This window comes from Salminus brasiliensis, chromosome 5 (genome assembly GCF_030463535.1).
Source record: "Salminus brasiliensis chromosome 5, fSalBra1.hap2, whole genome shotgun sequence".
Classification (NCBI taxonomy): domain Eukaryota; kingdom Metazoa; phylum Chordata; class Actinopteri; order Characiformes; family Bryconidae; genus Salminus; species Salminus brasiliensis.
The window spans coordinates 11245999-11268127 of record NC_132882.1 but is presented as its reverse complement, the minus strand read 5'-3'; the positions used below and the strand labels follow the sequence as shown (position 1 = coordinate 11268127).

Here is a 22129-nt window from a genome sequence, read left to right as displayed (position 1 = left end):
TAATTTAAAGAGTGTATATGGATTTGTTGTCATTTTTTGTCTCAGAAAAAGGAAAACAATATTTAACAGATTTTATTCATGTTATTTTATATTTACATGTCTACACTATATATTTATTTTTCTACATTTGAATGTATGAGCCTTTCTTTTACATTGTTTGAAAATTGGTGATGAACGGACCAGTAAAAGTTGTCTAAAATCCCTTGGAAATACTACAGTCATTATGACTGATATTAAAAGTTAAGAATGTTTTAACCACCCATCTATATATCACAAGATATATAACACTCTACAAAGGCCAGCTGTTTTTCTTTTTTTTAATAATGTAAATGAAAGAAAAGATAAGTTTATATATATATATATATATATATATATATATATATATATATATATATACACACATATATATATATATATAAACATTTATTGAAATAACTTCAGCCCTTGAACACAATAACAGGCACTAATTCCTTTTTATTTCTCTAAATGAACTCCGAGAACAGGCAGATGTTAGCTGCCGTTTTTTGCTGGTGTTCTTGGCTGGTGTGTGCTGAAACAGCCTGTGTTCCTCCGTGCTGGCGTTGGCTGGAGTAGACCGGCTGGCTGCGCGGCGCAGCTGCGATCCCTGTGTGTTTGTGAGATGTGTTAATTGACAAGCGGACGCTGAAGGTTAACAATACAGAGCTGTTGCAGCATGGGCCGTACTGAATGATGTGCGAGACCTTTGGTTACGGAGGTTCCATTTGCAGACAAAACAAACAAAGTGCACCGCGCTAGTTTGCTGTCATTAACTGTAATACATATCACATGTATCCAGTTCACTGTACACGGATCACGCAAGTGTAAATGTTGATGAAGTAGCTTTTTTCTATTTAAATAAGCAATGTGCAGTGTGACAAATATGCAAGCTAATCATGATACATTTGTTTCAACTTGTTTATCAGAACAGTACTGTGCAAAGGTCAGAATCCATCCTATCATTTGTTTCATTTCCACTCAAAACAACACAGTTATTCATGTTTCTGTACTTGTTGGGGGCAGTTTGGGTGGTCTGCCAGGTCTTGCATGGTTGCTAGGAGTCCCATTTTCACTGTAACATTTTACCTTTTACTCCAGTTTTAGCTTATGTTTTATCTTCCTAATGCAAGTCTCCTAGAAAATTATATGAATCTCATATATAGTATCTGACTGTTCAGATATTTAAGGTGGTGTTTCTCATGAGGTTAAACTCGAAGTATTGTGGATGGTTGTAGTACAAAAGAAATAATAAAACTAAATAAATAAATATAATGTTAATTTACTAATATATTTTTAAGAAAAAAAAAATCATAATGACTGAGCTGTAAAGGGACTGTCATATGTTTTCAATATTGTTTATTACCTTATATAATGCTGTGTTTTCTGTGTGTTTGGTAGCTGCTGTGTGTGATACCATAGCCGATTAGTTCAGTGTTCATGACATTGTGAAGTTAAAGCAGCATCATGTGAGAATTATGTGAGGTGTATTTTGCTCTTGGGCTCCTCTACAGTTATGGAGTGTATTTTTACTTTTACTCCACTGCTGTGAATACAAGTTGCACTATGAGCTCCACCTCATGGACAGCTGTACATGTGCATTTGCTGACAAGACGTACAGACGTACAGATCCAGCATCTGAAGTAAAAGAAGCATGTGGACAGACGCAGTGATATTAGTGGATTTCACACAACTATGACTCGGCTGAGAGGTCTAGTTCAGCTCCACCAAAGTCCCATAGTGCAGTAGCAGCGTTCTGGTCTGGAGTGAGAATGACAGAGACACTGTTCTCCCTGTTACCCTGTCAGTGTACCACCAAAATGATTTTTTTGAAGCTGCTATTTTAAGGTTAAATTTCTACATAATGTTGCTTTAACGTCCCTAGCATGTGGAGAAACGTAACAGAGCTGTAATATATTTCAACAGGAGTCGAAAGCCATGATGTCACGGCTAAAATAGTCTGAGAACCCCTGGTTAAAGGAACTATAACTCATAGACGAAAATAAACAGAAATGAGCTTTAACCTGTAGCTTAGAAAGGTCAGCAATGAGGTAACCGTCCGATCGATTACCGTAACATACCAGCCCGGGTACAGATATTATCAGCTGTGGATTCTTATTAGCCTAACCCCAAGTTTGAACGCAGACCTGTTGCTTTTATGCTAATTGATTCCTAGAGTCCTGTAACTCGATCTTGTTTAAAGGTTCCTAGACTCCAGTTCAAATATTGTTCAATACAAAAGAATCTGTTATTTTGTGCAGTGAGTCAGACGGCTCGAGCCTTCTGCGTATTCATCTGAGTCATCCTCAACACAGCATGAAATTCTAACCAAGGATCATTCTGCATTGTCAGACAGTTTACATTTTCTTTTTGACCACTGATAGGCCTAGATATGGACGCAGCAGGAGCTACTGGGCAGTGTCAGGCCTGAGTGATTGCGAAAGGATTGCAGAGAAAGTTTATCCTCTTGAAATGCTGAAGTCTTGTTTGAATAATCCACCATATTACCCCCTGTGAAACTCAAACCTCATATAATTTGAGCACCACATCATTAGAACTGTTCTAGCACTTAGCCTCTTTCTTGCCTGGCCTCATTATTATTATCGTTGGAACATGACATTTTAATTAGGCTTTGTGTACATTTTAATAGGCTGATAAAGTGAAGTACAATGACGTACTGTTACAGTTTATCAGCCTATTAGAAGTGTAGAAATGACGAATAATTAGTCTGATTAAGTTGTACTGTAGAGCCAAATCATTAAAACCACCTGCTTAAATTGTGTAGATCCCACTTGTGCCACCAAAACAGCTCTGACCCTACACAGCATTGACTCTACAAGACCTCTGACGGCATCATGTGGTATCTGGCACCAATACATTAGCAGCAGACTCTCTAGGTACTGAACGTTGTGAGGTGGTGGGACCTCAATAGATCAGATCCTTAGGGGCCCATGAACTTGTCTCCGGTTCATCGGTTGTCCCCCCTCAGACCACTTTTGGTAGGTACTGATCACTGCATACCGTGAACACCCCACAAGACCTGCGTGGTGTTTCTGTGACGTTCTGACCCAGTTGTCTAGCCATCACAATTGGGCCCTTGTCAAAGTGCTTCAGATGCTTAAGCTTGCCCATTTTTCCTGCTTTCGACGCATCGACTTCAAGAACTGACTGTTCACTCGCTGTCAAGTGTGTCCCACCCCTTGAGAGGTGCCGCTGTAACCAGTTCATGTCACTTGTGGTTTTAATGATATGGCTGTTCAGTGTATATACTGTGCTGATTTGGAGCCTGTTTACAAGTGACAGTGCCTTCCTGAAAGTGGTTTTCTAACCTAAGAGGGTGGGGGAGGCTCCACTGTTGTGGAACTTTTGATAAACTTGAGGACTGCTTTAACACGTTGTCCAAGTAGCAGCCCTGCACTGCCTGAGTCATCTGTTGTGGCTGACCTTAGGTTGTGAATAATTCCACTTTTTCAATCTAAACAGAGACTTGATTGCAAGGAAAGGATTTTGGAAGTAGTTCAGAGTGGTTGTTCATTCGTTTATCATCCGGTTTTAAGCGGAACACAATGCAGGTCTCAGCAACAGGCCTCTTTACCGTATGCAGTCCAAGTGTAAACAGAACTGTGAAAAATAATTCAGCCAGATATTTGTGAAAAGGGAGCCAAAGAACTTGGAGTGTGTTGGCATGTGTGCTTGTGTGTGTGTGTGTGTCAGTAAAATCAGCCGGGGTTCTTTTCTCGCTCGCACACACACACACACACACACACACACACACACACACACACACACAGTCTATTCCTGCCTGAGGTTTCTGTCCTCTCAACCTCCCATAAATTCCCCAGCATCAATGAACTGACACATTTATGCTTGACATTAATATTTAGCTCGTGTGTAAAATTTGTTTTTTTTTTTTTGGTATTTTTAATATTTTTTGGAGACGTTTTTGTCCGCTTTGGTATTATTTCAAAGTCAACAGCAACGTATTTGGCTTGGATGTAAATGTCTACATCAGGAATGTTGGAACCTTCTGAGCTAACAGCTAACCAAATAGAAAACGCTAGCCTCAGAGGCCAGCTTGAAATGTTGTTTTTTGTTTTTTTCTCAGGTAAGCACGTTTGACATTGGAGCACAGTGCTGTCTTCTTTGGAATAATATACAGTAATTAGCCGTGGCTGATTTGATATCTCAGTTGACTGAGGAGATCAAGTACAGTATGAAGTAGAAAATGCACATTGGGTCAGGATAGGACACAATGTTGAAATGTGCACTGTTTGTGGACACCCATTATAATGAATGCATTTAGCTACTTTAGGTTGCACCCATTGCTGACACAGGTGTGCAAATGCACACACACAAACACAGCTTGTCTAGTCCCTGTAGAGAAGTATTGCCAATAGAATAGGACTCTCTGGACTCTGGACTATGCATCAGCAAGTAAACAGTCACTTCCTTGAGACATTCTTTGAGATGATGTATTGGAAGCAGGGAAAATGGTCAGGTGTAAGAAACTGAGGCACTTTGACAAGGGACAAATTGTGGTGGCTGGATGACTGGGTCAGGACATCTTCAAACCATTAGGCAGGTCTTGTGGGGTGCTCCTGGTATACAGTGGCCAGTGATTCAAGAAAGGACAACCGGTGAACTGGCGGCAGGGTCATGGGTGCTCAAGGCTCCATGTAGGCCCCACCTCACCAGTCTTAGTGCCAGATATTGCTGGATCTTCAGAGGTCTTGTGGAGTCTGTGCCTCAGTGGATCAGAGCTGTTTTGGTGGCACAGGGGGGACCTACTCAATATAAGGCAGGATGTTTTAATGTTATGGCTGGTCGGTGTGTACAGTGTTCATATATACTGTATATATTACAAACTATTTACCAAAAGATCTTTAGATCTTCAGGAATCAGAGAACTCTGAGGGAATCGGAGGAAACTTAATACACATATTACACACGTAAGTTACCAGCCTTCAGGTTTAATTTCCATGTTGAAAATATGATCAAATGTGTATATTGATTTCATTAACTTCATCCTTGATGTTACAATTGCTGCATATTATTATAAGCATTTTTGCATTCTGATAAAAAACACTTTTCACATTATTGGAAACATTGACTCCAAGCTTTTGAATGGTAGTACACGTCACCCCAAAGCTCTATGCTTTTAAAGCGGTGAATAAAAACAAAGTGAGACCTACTCCTTTTTGTTTCCAGGGTGGTTAGCGGTCTGTCTGTTGTTTCAGAAAGATTTTTTCTTGTTTTGGCTGTAATCTTGGTTGAGTGACTCATCTGAATGAAAGGGCACCATAGCCTACAGGATTGCCAGGAGGTTTTGAAAGTTTCTCAGACGCTGTTAGAAGCCAGAGCCCCTCCACACACGGGCCACATAGACGAAGAACGCCAAAACTGTTGTGACTCACACATAAACTGAAGAGAACCATTGAGGTCTGAAATGTTAAACAGGCACTGAAAAGCCAGAAAAGGCTGAAATGAGTCCGCTGGCTTTGGCTTTGCTTGTGACGCTTGACGTCTTCGATTCTTCGATTATTGAATCATGATGTATATTTCTCCATTATTTATTTGCATTTGTGGCACTTCTAATCAATCGCACATGCTGGTGGGGAGAAATCACATGAGTCTTAGTCACTGCCATGTTCAGCGAAGATTACTAACGGCACGTTTACGCAAAGTCATAACATGCCATAATGAATGCCGGTCCTATACATGCTGATCACGCTGCAGCCTACAGCCACCTAGATTCTAACAAACCTTTCAGCTAGAGGCTTAGAGCTTCTGCTGAAAAATGAAATGAATGTTGTTAAAGCGTGCCTCCCACTGACACAGCTACCATAGAAGTGCACTTTGTTTTTCATTGTGGAATGGCTCATCTCATCTGTCATTTCTCTGCCGTAACTGATACTGTAGCAGTTCTCTAGAGTGCTATGAAATGAGTGACTGTTAGATCAACAACAGCACTGTGTGCTGTCAAACGCTTGTTCTCTTTCCTTTCACCTCAAGATGAAGATTAAGCAATGCCTTGTTTTCTTTACTCACAGATGTAGATCACCTGACCACAGTCTCAATTTTACACAGTTTGTGGAGCTACTAAGATGAGCAGAGTTTAACAGAAAACAAGAACTCTTGATTAAAGACAGTTCTGCCTTTAGTGAAACATATACAACAGTTGAGAGTTCAGTCAAAACAGTTGTAAAGGATGTACCGTGCACCCCAATTGTACCGTGAAGGCCTTGCACAGCTTTACAGACGTGATTTGGACTGAAATTTAAATTACAGATTTACAGTATCCCGTCCTGTTTATGGTTCATTTTGCTGGCAACAGCGGCAATGCAGTTTGCCAAAAAAACACCTTCATAATACCCCTATAATGTCAAGTAGATACAGTAAAACTGTGATTTATAGTGTTTATAATTAAAGCAAGGAACAGAAATTGTTATTTATAAGTCATTGTGCCCAAATTGAGGAGTGGAATTGCCGGTTGCATAAAACCGCCATAATTAGCATTCTCAGTCAATTCAGATCAGGGCTTTGCAGCTGCTTGCAGTTCTTTCTGCACAATATCCTTTAATGGCAACAGTATTTTAAGACACTCAGTCATTAAAGGCAGTTATTATTGCTTAAATGCGTTTAGATTTTTCCCAGAGAAATGACAGTGAATGGGTCATTTATCCCTTTTTGCACCCTCTTCCTTTTTTTGTGGCATGATGCAGCATATTTTCCGCTGGGTGTTGGTTTCAGTTGCCGTTCTCATCGTGGCTCTTTATACGTATTCTGTTAAATGGCCCCACTTCACTTTCACAGATTTGAAGCCTGATATTATTACCAGGGCTGATTAAGTATGTGTAAACAAACAGGTGGTAGACAGAGTACACTGTAAAATGAGAATGTAAAAAAAGCTTAAGCTTAGCTTAAAAAGCTTAAACATGCAGTTTAATCCCTAGCCTATGGACCACCGGTGTAAATACAAACTTCTATTACCAAAGATTGGCCTTCCAGTTAGTTTTTAAGTAATAAGCCTCAGTATGTTAAGGGGTTAACTTGTTTGAGTCAATACATATACATTATACTTTGAATTATATATATTAATTTGAGTTGAATAAACCCAGTTAAACTGCTTGTTACTACATGAAGCCACGTTTAGGTTGTACAGACACATGTTTTCTTTTATAGTAATCTCAGAAAAGTATACATAGAGATGCACCAATACATCAGTTATGGGCTGATGCTGCAATATTTCATGTATTTAATGTTGATACACAGCTTTACCTGAACACTCTGCTCCGCTGGGGTTCAGTAAATACATTCTCAAATATGAGTTTGAAATATCAGTCAAATCTAAACATTAATCCAATAGCAGTCTGTTTATCCACAGATAAAGTCATAAATCCGATGTCATTGGACATCCCTAACATCCTAACAAGTCTCCTAAAAAATGAAGGTGTCAACAAGGGTTCTTTGAGCAACTCCATAAATGAACCACTTGTCCACTTGTTTCCACAAAGAACCAGAGATGTGTGACTTCGAGGAACACTTGGTAAAGAAACTTAACACCAAGTGTTTTATTTTTAAGAGTGTAGGAGGTTTTACCTTGATAAATGGTATAAAAATATTTATGATTATTGTTATTATTATTTCTTCAGATTCGCTGCTGCTGCTCCCCTGCCTGTTGTGAAGCTTATTGAATACGGTTCTGTGTTCAGTTCATGTGAAATTCATTCTTAGTGGAGTTTAGGTCAGATGGCTAATTTGGCCAGTCAAGAAAAATAATATTTTGCCCTAGAATAGCTATACCGTTGCTGTAGTGGTCTGGGTTGGGTGGTTCTATTGTGCTCTGAGTAATCTTCATCTCTGTCTAACTCCTTTATGTTTTTTTTTTTTTTACCAGACTGTGACCTGGCCTTTCTGTTTTGGAGGCTTAGCAGTGGGTTGCACATTGTGGTAAATCAGTTGAGGTCATGCTGCTGCTTTTTTTGTCTTCATGGACATCTTTAACACATCTATGCGTACATCTTCAACAGGGTGTCTGAAACCATGCTTCTGTTGACCACTGTTGTGATCTACTGTGGTCTGTTGGGTTGTTTACAATCAGAAGTTCTTGCTTCTTAAAATGAATGATGTTCAGATAGTTTAGGGAAGCAATTGATAAGACAGGCTGGGAAATGTCAAACTTTGCTTTTGCTGTATTTCTAGTAATTTCATCTGATTCTTCTGTCTAATAGTAGTCAGCGTTACTGACACTGACATTACTTTGGTCCCACAGGAGCAACAGACTGTAAAAATGAATAGATGGATGGATTGACATAACAGGCCAAGAGAATGCAGTTTAGCATCTACCATAAAAGTGCAGAGTAGCATAGTACAACCAGGTATGACCATAGATGTAATAGAGGTGTAAGAAAGAAATATTTTAAAGCATTGCGATATTACGTTTGTAATACTGTATCAATTCTCAAGGACACAGTATCAATCTTTAATTAAATATCACAATATATCGAATCACAGCTCCTCTATAGTGATACAAATCATATGAGCATATTCTTGCCAATACACAGCCCTCGTACAAAAAGTACGGTATTGAAATAAGTCTACTAATGAACTAATGCTGAAATGACACACAGCTGGCCAAGAAACAACAAAGCAGCCATTTATCTCATTACTTCTTTTCCACCCCCTAAGTGGGGGGCTATGTGGTTTACCCAGTTTACATGTGAATACTCTCAAATCAAGACCAGCATTCTACACTTTAACCTCATAGTCGCTGTTTCATTTCAACTCTGTTTTCTATTATAGAGGCTAAAAATCAAAAACTGGGTCACTGTCCAATTACTTACAGCCTGTATTTAAACTCAGGAGGAGAAGCAAAAGGCCTTCAAAATTAAGACGAAATCTTGGACCGAGCACTAAAGGCAGAATCAACTAACCGAATGATTCAGCACTCAGCAGAGATCCGTGGTGGTATTGCTGTCGAACTAGAACAGCCAGCTCCTTGATTTCTCTGCCTGAATGTTGGTTTATTTTCACTAAGCCTTTTTATTCTCAAAAAGACATCAGTCTGAAACTCCAACTGATCTGTTTTAGTGACCAGCCGCTGTGCTATTGCTTATAGATGTGTAAATAGATCTTGATTGTATGTGTATTATAACAACCAGTAGCCCTGTATTTCAGTGTATTTCAGTGTAATTCAGTGTAATTCAGTTTTGTATCTGAAATGTAAACTAGAACCAACTTGAGACATACACCTGCCACATAATGTGGCAGAAAATATGCTCACAGATTGGGTGGTAACATAACATTGAGGTGATTGTCCATGAACATAGAAAAATACCTTGAGGAAAGTCTTACAAATAGGCCATGACTAATGTTTTTTTTTTGTGACAATACAGATGTTAGGGGCCTAAAAAGGAAGTTTTTTATTGCTTTACTGTATGATTCCATGTACTGTATGAGTCCAGTTTCAAATATCATATGCTCAGATAACTGTCTAAAAAGTTAAATAGTCCTTTAAATCATTAAAAATGTAAGCATGTCAAAAATGAGTGGTTTCTTAAATATAATATATTTTTTTACTTATTTCTTTTTTTTGAGTACATTTTCAAAATCATTTTTTTACATACGTAGTCATACACAATCTTGTCCCATGAAAAAAGATAAAAACATAGATAAAGAGAAAATATATAGATATTAAGAAATGTATAGAGCTTGAAATATAAGATGAATCATATAAAAAAAAAGAATATATACTCTTGATATATAAAATAGAGAATATAGATAATAGATTTGGGATTTGGTGTGGTATAAAATAGGATGTATACAGTTCCGAATGTGCAAAAGGGAGCGTACCTATATATGTGTAATTTCATTGCATAATAGTGCCATACTTACAACATCGGTGCTCAGGCTTATGTAGCATACGTTAATACAGCTATATTATTGGATAATGTGTGCTAGTGTTGGCAGACAGGTAAAGAAACATGGTAGGCATTTTTTTTTAGATGACATATTTATGATGAATTCAGGCTCACGGTTCCCTCTTCAAGCAGACAGTGTGCCCTGAAGACACAGTCAGTGTGAAAGCACTGCCCTTGGCCAACACCTTGTAAAGCTGCCAATATGAGGTCACCATCTGGGAAGTGTTAATAGGTGGCTAATCCCGCTAATACCGCAGGAACGAGCTCCCCCTTGGAGAACCAAAAAAATCTCTTTCTAGGTCCCTGCTATTAAAAAATAAAGAGTTGCTCATTGATATGGAAACCGTCTTGAAACCTGAAGCTAAAAAAATATATATCCCTGTTCACGAGCATCATGTGGTGAGACTAAAGACATAAGCATCAACAATAATGGTCAGTTTAGATACAAAAATAGTGCATATCCTCACCGTTTTTAGTTATCAGTTGTTTTAATCTTTCAACAAGAATCCCAAAACAGGCAAAAACAACAGACCTCCTCGAGAGTAATTGATGAGTTTGTGTTGAACAGGGTTAAGCAGTAGAATGTGTGTACATTACCAGAGATTCTCTGTTTGAGTCAAGTCAAGATTAGGAATTAAGATGATGAAAAAGTTATAATTTATCAAGGGCCCAAATGATCCCTCTCATGTGAAATAGCACTAGATTCTCGAGTTTTTATCGCTGGAGAAAACGGTTTTCGTGTGGTCAGAAGCAGGCCACAGGGGACAGCTGGGAGGTTGCCCATTACAGTTTAAGCTGTGTTTAATTTCCAACTTTGGAAAAGCCAGGATGTGGCTTCAAATGAGACAAACCAAGGCCTCCCTTTCCTCGCCTGCCCTCACACAATTAGCATTGCACAATTTGTCAGAGAAAACAAGTCTCGCATTTTCAAGGGAATCGAAGAAAACAAACGGCCCTTGGAAAAATACACAATGGCACACAGCTCACAAAACTTCAATAGGAGCGAGGGAAACAAATAGTGTGACAATAATTACCCACTGTCAGAAACCCTCAGCAGATCGCCTCAGCATTGCTCTGGTTACTCCCAGTGCTGCCATTGTGCTCCCAAGGCCTCCGAAACAGGACGTGCATGCAGTGAGTCCGCCGCTACCTGTATGACCTCCGCCTCGTTTAGTAAAGTGCGATAAGCCTCATTTAGCCAAGTGCAGTTCGTCTCTGTGTTTTCTGTGAGTGCAGTCGTCCTGCACTCGCGTGCACTTTTCGGGGTCAGGTAGAGTATAGAGCAAGCCCTCGCAAAATGCAAGGAGGCAGCAAGTGGCAGAAAGAAGGAGTGGACAAACACCAGTGGGTCCAGTGGGACTATATTGGGAACATTTATCACTAAGTCTGCTAAACCTTAACCTCTTACCATGAAGGCATGTCCCTAGCATAACTCCCCAGATAATCGCAAGCAAACACATTCCCAAATGCCAGTGATTTCTCAAACCCAGCTGAAGAGAAAACTGTTTTCCAGGGATCATCCTGCCCAGCTGATGTAAACTTTTCCTGTCCTTCTTTCTGGTTCTGATTTTGCCAAATTTTCTTCTGGCATCTACATCCTGTTACTATGACGTTTGATCAGCATGTCAGTACTTATTATAACAGCTGTCTTTTAGACATAAAAGGATACAGATGTGACATATGTTCTTTGCATTGTTTTTGGGTGTTGAAGTACAACAAAAACTACCAACCACTAATGAAACTTGATAGCATTTTTGCGGCACATGTTAAAATGAAGACATACTGTAATTACATAAGTAAATGCATGTACTTTGACATCAGCTGTGACAAAAGCCACCTGTAGGTCTTGTGATGACCCGAGGATTGCTTGAGACTTTACACAAATGGTCTGCTCTTCGGCTGAACTTGCAAAGACGGCCTGACCCGGCCATGTTAGCAGTCGTTTTAAACGTTCTTGTAAACTCTTCTCCGGATAGTGGGACAGCTGATTTCTAACTGTTCTGAGATCTTTTTAAATCCTGTCCCAGACTTGTCTGCATCTACAACCTTCTTTCTGAAGGCGTCAACTCTTTGGATCTGGCCATGGTGATCCTACTCACTCAATCATGCGCAAACCAGACTGAGATGTCTGAGACTTAAATAAGACCTCCAGAATCCTTTCTGACCATGTTCTAATCATCTGCAGCTGACGTGGAGCACCTGGTTCTAGTTGTGGGCATTTGAAGTAGTAATAAATGTGTGGGTGTCCTAACTTCTTTCTGACAAGGACATTTCCTCTTTATTAGATTTTACAAATGATTTTTAGAAGACATTTATACAGGTGTGTGATTACTATACTACTATACTATATGCACTTGGTGTAGCATAGTGTGTAAAAATACTGCTCTCCCCTGTGTCAGGCTAGGATTGCCTTCCCTGGCTGAGCAAACACTCCATGTTGCACCAGTAAGGCCAGAAACATACTCAATGCAAGTATGCAAACACAAATGCCAAATGCACCAGCTAACAGACGTCTGTGCTGGCCAACATCACTTTAGGAGTGAATAGGGGAGAGCGCAACATCTATTCACCCTTAGAGAACATGGCCAATTGTGTTCTCTCAGACTCTGGCTGCTGATGGCGAAGCGGCATGGCTTAAAATTTGACCTCACAACCCCCAGGCAACAGTGGTGGCGCATTACATCGTGGTAAGTTTAAATATACTGTACTGAAAATGCATGGGCTGGTGGCCCATTTCTCAGAGGTATATACATTTTAGTTAAAAAGACATTTAAATTTAGTGTTTAATTTAAACGAATTGTCTGAAAAGCTGATCAGTTTGACTCAAGCATTGCAAACGTGTCATATTTCCTGAACCTGCTGAACATGTGTGTGTTTTCAAAGATGGAAAACAGAAATGACGCTCAGTCTTATCTGTGTAATACAAAGTAATCTCTGCAGTGATTATTTTTATTTGGAACAGACATCAACAAATTGGAGTTTTCATTCTTGTTTTGGCTCAAGCTCGAGAGTTTGAACATTTGCTGCACAGCAAAAAAGCCTGCTGTCAAACAGTGTTGAATGTCAAACACTGCACGTGTGCTGTGCAGACCTAGCAGCAGCAGCAGGCCTATTGGCTAACCCTGCTCTGCTAAATGCCCTGGAGAGCTTCTTCGATACTGTGTATGATCTCAGTCTTTTAATCTGTGTTCGGTATTTGCTGCTTTTCTTGCCATCTCTAATTAGAGGCTTTGCTGTATTAAGGGGTTTGATGTTCCCTGGTGTTAAAGACGTCTGCTGTTTGTCTGTGGGGAAAACATTCACCATCATTTTCTCTGCTTTCTTTTTTTTGTTTGTTTTGCTGTAGCATGTCTGTTCCGGTACAACTTGCTGTCCTTCGTCTACCTCATCTACCTCCTGCTAATCCCGCTGTTTGCAGAGCCGACAAAGACAACAATGCAAGGTGAGAAGCTCTGCATACAAGACTACGCCTCACGTTCACTCATTTATCATTCATTAGCCGAGACAAAGCTTTGAACCCCTGCAGGTTAAGACCGTGGGTTTTCCTGCCAGTTGAGGAGGAAAAGGAGGAGGCTTCAGTGATAGAGGCTGCCTCTTCAGATGAGTTATGAGTACAGCTAAGGTGTTAGTTTTTGAGCTAACATGTTATTTTTTTCATTGACTGAGGTTCTGGTTAATGTCAGCTAGAACCATAAGCCTTACCAGAGAACTACCATCTGAACTGCCTGTTTTTCTTTTTTTTTATCCCTTTTTGACAATGCTCTCACATTACAAACAGAAATAAAGGTTTGTTCAGTATTTTAAATTGATTTCTACATAGAAGGTATGTGACTTTGTTCAGGGCCAAAAACTTCAACTGAATGCCCTTATACAACCCTGTTATTTGGCCCCAGAATAAAAAAAGTTTTTTCCTTTTTCCTTGGATATGGGATCACCACCATACCTCATCCCCAACTCCCCAACTCATCCCAAAAACACTGGATGGAGCACCAACCATCATTCCACTGCTCCACAGCTCAATGCTGGGGGGCGTTATACCTCTCTAGCCCACACCTGGCATTAGACATGGTGCCAACAGGTTCCTATTTATCTGTTCCAGTTAGTCCTGTGTTATTGGCAGTACTTTTTTTATGACAGGGATTAGACAAGCTGTGTGTGAGCATTTGCACATCTGTGTCAGCAATGAGTGCTTAACTTAAAAAGTGGCTGAGTTGCTGGTGTGGTGCAACAGATAACACCACTACCTGCCAGTGAGCTACCACACCAAGGGGGAGACTGGGGTTTGATTCCCGGTCTAGGTTACTATGCTGCGCTACACTAATAAGAGTCCTTGGGCAAGACTCCTAACACTCCATTGGCCCACCTCTGTAATACAAGTAACCTTGTAAGTCGCTCTGGATAAGAGTGTCAGCTAAATGCCGTAAATGTAAATGAGTTCTTTAGAATTTGGACATGTAGCGCATGTCTGTTCAATTTAATGCTGTTCAGTTTTTTTCAAAGTACATTTAAGAAATTGCTCTCTCAATGTGAGAATTACAATTTTAAGAGCTATGGATTGTGGTGGAGGAGGAATTTGACTGTATCTGTAAAGGTTTTGCACTAAATGAAAAACTCACTAAAACAGCGAGTGCATCATTTGTAAGTCTGCAGGTTAAGAGGTTGAGTAGTGAGAGCTTTTTTTACACTCAGACCTCATAGACTTCATCTCTACTGAGTGCTGTATGTAGGGGGAGGAGAGTCCGAGCAGGAGAGGAATGCAGTGTGTGTCTCCGCTCTCCACCCCCCGACACCCCCGCACATGTGTCATCAGTTCACTAGTTCAACTATTGCCTCATCACACCCGCCGCTTGAACCCCGGGCCACTTTGGTGCACTGTATGCCGGATTCAGAGCGAAGCTACTCCTAGTAAAGAGAGCGTTTATTCATTTTTCAGACAGAACATACCTGCATGTGCTCCTCCTTCACAAACATGAAGATAGACATGGTTCAGTGTTGGGAAACAAAGTGTTATCTGCAGGACAGCACTCTGGCTTTTAGCCAACGTCTCCACTCAGCTTTTAGTCCGAACACAACATTGCTGCTCTTGTAGTCTGAAACATGAAGCATGGCTCCTCCCAGACATGAATTACTTCCAATAATAAAGCAAACACATACAAAATACATATTTTAGCCATAGGTCATCCGTAGCCTATCTTCTACTTATCCCATAATTTATCTTTAGCTTATCTTCAGCTTATCCCATAATTTATCTTTAGTTTAGATTATCACCTAATTTATTTTTAGCTTTATCTCCATAATTTAATCTTAGACTTCAGGCCCAGCTGCCATCTATGTTGCATAGAGGCACAGTTGCTAATCTTGCAGAGCAATGTGATGATAGGAAGACAATGGGATTACTTTGATAAACAGAAATGAGCAATGTTGTATATTTTGTCTCAGTAGTATCTGGTCATATGAAGGTTTAGGGGAAGTGGAGTGAGATCACTCTTCTGCTTCTGTGTTTAACCAAGCAGGGAAATCAGGGAAATGAGCTAGCAACGCTGAGTGATGAATGGATTGTCGATAATGGTATGGTATTAGCTGTTTACAGCACAGATGTTCAGTCAAGACAAATCTCTATAGTCAATCCAAGACATCCCAAATTAATGATACTTTCTTGACAAGCCTAAATAAAACTTTTTTTTCTCCAGACATACCCACAGAGCTTCGTGTCTGATGTTCAACTGCCTGACGGATAGTATTAGAAGGACTGGCTTAGAAACACCTGAGGTGGCCACGGCTGCTTCTGCTTTCTCTGAAGCACATTTTTTAAGGCCTGTAGAAACACGTAGGTCATCAAATTCCAGGAATCTGCGGAATCACCCTTTTGGAGAAGTGCCGCTAATCATCTAAACCAAAGGGAGCTTCCCAACGTTAGTTACATTTTACACAAATTTCACCCCACCCCAAGTGTAGTCAAACACTTAAGCTTACATAAGTTTAGTGTCTGATGTTTTGAGCTTTAGTTTTGTACTAGAGCTATGGAAGTAATGGAAGCTGATACTCACCTCATTGGTGTACACCTTATTTAGTGTACTTGTCTCAAAATTAATCACAAAGTTAAGCCCTTGAATCCTATATTTTTTATTATTAAGGTATGAATCCTAAAGCAGAAGCTATTGTGATTTTTTTGGCAAATGATTAGCATATCTGGTGGAGTCCCACATGGTTCTGTTTTAGGGCCTATAAAACTGATGTTAATTATGACAGTATTGTAGTTATGCAAATGAAGATGTTTGGGCTTTTGTAACATTTTGTTACATTTATAAAAAAAAATGTTTTTTTACCCAAACTATTTGTTTCAGCTGATGAAACAGGTCATTATTTAAACAAATGACCTTTACTGACCTAATTTTTCAATCATTAATTAAATTTTCCAATAATTTTTACTTTCTGATTGGTTGAATAACAAGACTGATTGGTCCAGAGGTTTTACATTAACAAAAGTCTCTCTTCTAAAACTAAACATCAAATTAACACCAAAAACAAATATGAACGGTTATGTTTATACAATCTCATGTTGTTTCATAGCTAAACTGTAAAGGCTGTGGATTTTGAATTCTGACTTTCGAGCCTATGACTTAAAAAGCCCCAGATCTCTGTGGTAAAACACAACTTACAGCAACACACTTCCAAAGTCATTAAAAGAAATGTACGGCATGGTTTTTCATTTGGCTGGTGAAATCCTTAGACGTTGGAGCTTTCTCTGTCTTTACTGTGTTCTCACTATATCACTATATTAAAAGAAGCTTAGTGCTGTCCTTAGGGTTGGATGCACTTTGACAAGTTGAGAAATATGTTAGTGACTGAGGGTCAGAAGGTAACCTGTTCACAGCTGACTGTGTTGGACTGGGCTGGGCTGAGCTGGACTGAGCGGGCAGAGGCGTTTCCTTTCTGCATCTGCTTCTGCAGATCTTGCTCTCCATGCGATTCCCCCTCATCAGTGCACTACTGTGCACATCCTTAACAGTACAACAACTCTGAGCAACATTAGTGAATAGCAGTGTTACCTATGAGAGGTTTTAGAACACCCCTAATTTAGAAGTCCGTTTAATAAGCTGAAATGACACAAAATCCAGTGACCTCAACAAAATGATGCAAAGTTAAGCACTGAGCTACTAAAGTAATGTAAATTTTGAGAGTCCTTGCTTTACAACGTGCTGTTATTTTACAGAGGTAACAGAAGTTAAATAAGCTTTGAAAATTTAACATCAATTCCACTATGGCCCATGGCAAGTGTGAATCCCGGGCCTTGCTGCTTTGCCATCAGCAGCCAGAGTCAAAGAGAGTGCAATTGGCTGTTTTCACCCCTCATTACTCTTAAAGCGGTGTTGGCCGTCTGTTAGCTGGTGTTACAGACCTGGGGACCTGGCGCTTTCCTCCAAGCGTGCCAGCTGCATTGTAAGTGCTAGGGGGAGCTACAATGGAGTGGATTAATTGGCAGTACCAAATTGGGGAAAAAAAGGGGAGGGGGGGGTGACAAAGTATTTAAAATAAATGAATAAAAAAGTAATATAGGAACAGACTGTTAATGCACCTTTTTACTGACAGACAATTATAATTATAAAAAAGGTGTACCACCATCAAAAAAAACTCTTGAAGAGGTGCAGGAAGATGTCTGTCCAACAAGTTTCTGAGAGTCAACAGCTTGGGTGATTGGTTGACCCATTGGTCAACATAACTAAATGCAACAAGTCTTAAGTTTCCGCATGTGGATACACTCCTTATGATGTAATATCCAAGATAAAAACACTTTTGGATCCCTAAAGATTTTCTTTTAATATACAGTTCTTTACATAATCATTTTCAGTGAGAATTTGACTGAGTTGCTGAGACCAGAGTCTCCCAATTAAAAGCTTATTTGAGGAACCCAATGTGGTTTGGGCTGTGACATAGCACCAAAGACCACCCAGGAGAAAAACATTTAAATCATAAATTCAGTGTGACTTTTTTAGCATTGCAGCTGCATTAACATGACTTGCATTTGCCATTATCTGTTCTACCCAATCATTCTATCTTCACCACAATTCACTTCATGCCACATTTTACAACATATAACCCCAACATCTTAAATTACTCTGACAGACCTTTAAGCAGTCATCTGCTGGACACCTTCACCCTGAAGGGTGTGAAGCACTACATTTATGTCAGGCAATAGACCGACAGAGCCTGTGGCTTTGTTCAGCTAGTGGCTTCTCAGTGCGGGTGTTTGTTTAGTTATGACCCTCCAGTAGAGCAGGAAAGGAGTGAGTCAAGCTCTGTCGGTGCACCTTAGCTGGCCCTTGCGTCACCACAGGCAGATGTTGACCATTAATTATAAAGCCAAAGCTCTTTCTTCTCTCCTGAGGCTAAACTGCAGTAGGGTGATAATATGTGCTTGGGTACAATTGAAGTAAAAATGATGGTGATATATGGTGCAGGGTCCAGCTGGTCGAAGGTTACACTGTGAAACAATGAAGGTCTCCCACAGTGCTGTAGAAGAATTACATTTGGGCCCCTGAAGAATCTGAAGTTGAAAGATTTTTTAGAAAAGCAAAAATGATGCCATTCCAAAGAGCCTTAATTTCTAAGAGTGTATTTTGGTGTGTCCATCTAACCAGGCTGCTACCCCAGGCTGCTGGTCTTAACCATCTTGTCCTTGATTAACATTTGAGAATTCAGTTGAACTAAAGACAGAGGAGATAAGATGCAGATACAAATGCGGATTCATATGTAGGAACTGATCTGATGTATTGTGAGTATTGTAAACTGACAGGATCATCATCTTATCAGCTTTCCAGCTTTCCAGCTTAAGCAAAAGTCTTCAAGTTTTCAAGTCCGTTTAATTAGCTGAAATGACACAGAATCCAGTGACATCAACAAAATGATGCAAAGTTAAGCACTGAGCTTAACTTACTTAACCTAAAGTAATGTAAATTTCAAGAGTCCTTGCTTTATAACATGCGGTTATTTTACAGAGGTATCAGAGGTAAAATAAGCTTTATAAATTTAACATCAATTCCACTATGGCCCATGGCAGGTGTGAATCCCGGGCCTTGCTGCTTTGCCATCAGCAGCCAGAGTCCAAGAGAGTGCAATTTTCACCCAGAGGAGGAGAAAAGATGCAGATACAATCATCATCTTATCAGCTTTCCAGCTTAAGCAAAAGTCAGTTTGACATGAGAAACATTGCACTCCCACTTCCAGAAAACATTTTGATCTGTAAACAGAATGACCATTCGGACTTTCCCATCATGAAAGGAGGAAGATGGTAACGCTAGACTGCAAGGCCGCCCACAAGTCTCTTTTCAAAACAAACGTAATCCGTCCGCTTGAGGGAATGCAGGAGACAAGATGGCTTCCTGAGGAAACAGAGCAGAATGGAGAGGTCGTTGGAGAGGGACCCCAGCCCTCGTGGTTCTCCGTAAGCCAGGCTTTGCAGCACTTCCTCAGGAAGATGATGATTCATCAGCCTTACAAGAGAGGGAACCTTACGTTCTGTTGAGTCCTACTGATTTCAGGTCAGCTTAGTCATCTGCGATCGTTTCTAAACCATTCTTGTTCTGGGTGGGAAAACTGTTCTGGTCAAGACTTTTTATTTCATTTAAAAATGCACAATGAAACGGACCAAATCTACGACACTATATGTCCAAATGTTTGTGGACATTCCTTCTAATGAATGCACTCAGCACCCATTGCTGACACAGATGTGCAAATGCTCAGACACAGCTTATCTAGTCTGTGTAGATAAGTACCGCAAATAGAATTGGACTCTCTGGGGCAGATAAACATGAACCTATTATCTCCATGCCTAATGCCAGGCAGATTGAGCTGTGGAGCGGTGGAACTATGTTCCCTGGAATGATGGTTGGTGCTCCATCTAATAATTTTGGAATGAGTTAGAGAGTTGAGGATAAGGTGGGGTGGTAATCATCCAACATCATGACCTCACTAACACTCTTGTCGCTGAATGCAATCCAATCCTCACAGTAATGCTCCAAAATCTAGTAAAAAGCCTTCTTCTCTGGACAGTAGAGACTGTTACTCCAACAAAAGCTGAATCAAGTCAATTTTAATTGCCTTGATTTCAGAAAAAACAATGAATGAAAAGGTGTCCCAATACTTTTGTGTTTATGTTCAATGATGTTTGCACTGTAGTTTGAAGTGAGTGTGGTGTGATTGTATTTATCTTATATTAGTCTATACTGGCGTTGAACAGGAAGTTTACAAACGAGGTGATGAGTCTTATTGGTGTTTATTTGTAGGTATGAGCTTCTTTAATTTTAACAGATTGGAAGCATTGATTTACGAGACCACCACACCCCACTGCAATGCACAGCTCTCTCCAACAATCTCTGTGACTGGTCAGGCCGGTAGAGTTCATGTGTTTAGAGGGTGTGGTTTCGGAAAGTAGGAGGTGGTATTTTTTACCGAGTTAGGTTTTTCAAAACCCAGCTTCCAAAATCATCTAGTCCAGCTTTAAGCAATCTAAAAAAATCACTGAGAGCTGTCCATTTAAAAGATTATTTGAGGAACCAAATACTCTCTATAGAACTCTTTTTTTCTTTTATATGGACAAAAGTATTGGGACACCTGCTCATTAATGGTTTCTTCTGAAATCAAGGGTTTAAAAAAAAAGTTTACCCTTCTTTTGTTGGAGTAACTGTCTCTACTGTCCCGGGAAGAAGGCTTCCTGCTAGATATTGGGTGCTTAATGCTGCTCAAGCCTTCACATGGCATTAGGCATGGTGCCATTAGGTTAATGTTTATCTGCTTCAGAGAGTCCTATTCTTTTGGCAGTATTTCTCTACAGGGGCTAGACACGCTGTGTGTGTGTGTGTGCATTTGAACATCTATGTCAGAAATGGGTGCAACTTCAAGTAGCTGAATGCATTAGAAGGGATGTCCACAAACATTTGGACATGTAGTGTAGTTTCAGTCGTTTATGCGAGGTTTCACGATTCGTACGTTTACATATTCAGTTTCACAAAAATCTGTAAAAGTTCAGCTTTAAATGGATAGTCTGGAGGAAGCACATCTGGAAGAAGAAGAAGGAAAATAAGAAGCATTTCTTTGCTAAAAATAAGCAGTAGAGGAATTTTAGGAAGAATTCAAAGTATCCTCCATTGTGCCTCCAAACACAGTGGAATCGCCTTGTCCTTTAGAGCGTTCAGTTTGGGACTTAGGAAAGCAGTGGGTCTTTGTTAGCAATTGTCTGCCTCCCCCTCAGTCTCTCTCTCCCTCTCCCTCAATCACACACACACACACACACACACACACACACTCGCACACTTCAAGAAGAGCACATATCTCAGCTGTGAGTCACATCATAAAATCTAATTAAGGGCTGTATGAGTGTGTATGTCTCCTTTTACTGGATTCAAACGCCATATTTTATGTCAGGCTCAATTTTTATATGATTTCAAACTCATCCAGACAAAATTAGCGTCCCACGTTTGATAGATAGAATGAAAAGAAAAGGAGATCTTAAAAATGAACATTAAATTCTGTCAGACTTCATTAGGATGAAGCGAGGAAACCTTCCTCATGCTGTATTGCAGGGTGTTCCTCTTTAGTCTCACATGTTGGGGAAGTTAGCTTATGCAGCCAAAAAAATATGGTCTCGTGGAGAGGGGACTGTTACTGCATTGTTAGGGAAATAAAGAAGCTGATAAGTTCATGTGTAACCGGAGCCTGAGTGGCTCTAAAGACTTGACAGTATAATACATTTAGTGTGTTTTAAAAAGGAAATGTTAATGCATTAGTTTAGTTTAATTAATGAGTCTGCCTCATGCTGCCTCTCTTTTCCAAGAAATGGAGTGTGCAGTCTGCGTCATTTTACATGCTGTACTTTCAGGGTTTTTATTTATTTATTTATTTATTTATTTATTTATTTATTTAGTTAGTTAGTTAGTTAAATTGACCTCTTGGCTTACTGTTAATAGTCCGTTAATAGTTAATAATAGTTAATTAATAGTTTAGCATTAAGCTGTATTGTGATCACAAATCAGGTTTACTAAAAGACTTGGCTGAAGTTGTAGTAGCTATGTAATAAAGCATGAGTGTTTGTGTTGTATATGTATGTTGGAGCTATGAGTCAGATGCAGTTTAATGGTTTCTGGCTCATTAGAGCTTTTACTTTTATGTTAACAGCATTTAGCTGACACCTTCATCCAA

At 39.8% G+C, this 22129-nt stretch overlaps 1 protein-coding gene across 2 annotated transcripts in view; it reads left to right on the top strand.

Annotated features, from left to right (window-relative positions):
• piezo2a (piezo-type mechanosensitive ion channel component 2a) overlaps positions 1-22129 on the top strand; it is a 136949-nt gene that overhangs the window by 9083 nt on the left and 105737 nt on the right. For both annotated transcript variants that reach the window (XM_072679382.1, XM_072679381.1), the window contains exon 2: positions 13281-13376. In XM_072679382.1, the coding sequence (XP_072535483.1) occupies positions 13281-13376 (96 nt within the window). The remainder of the gene's footprint in view (positions 1-13280; positions 13377-22129) is intronic.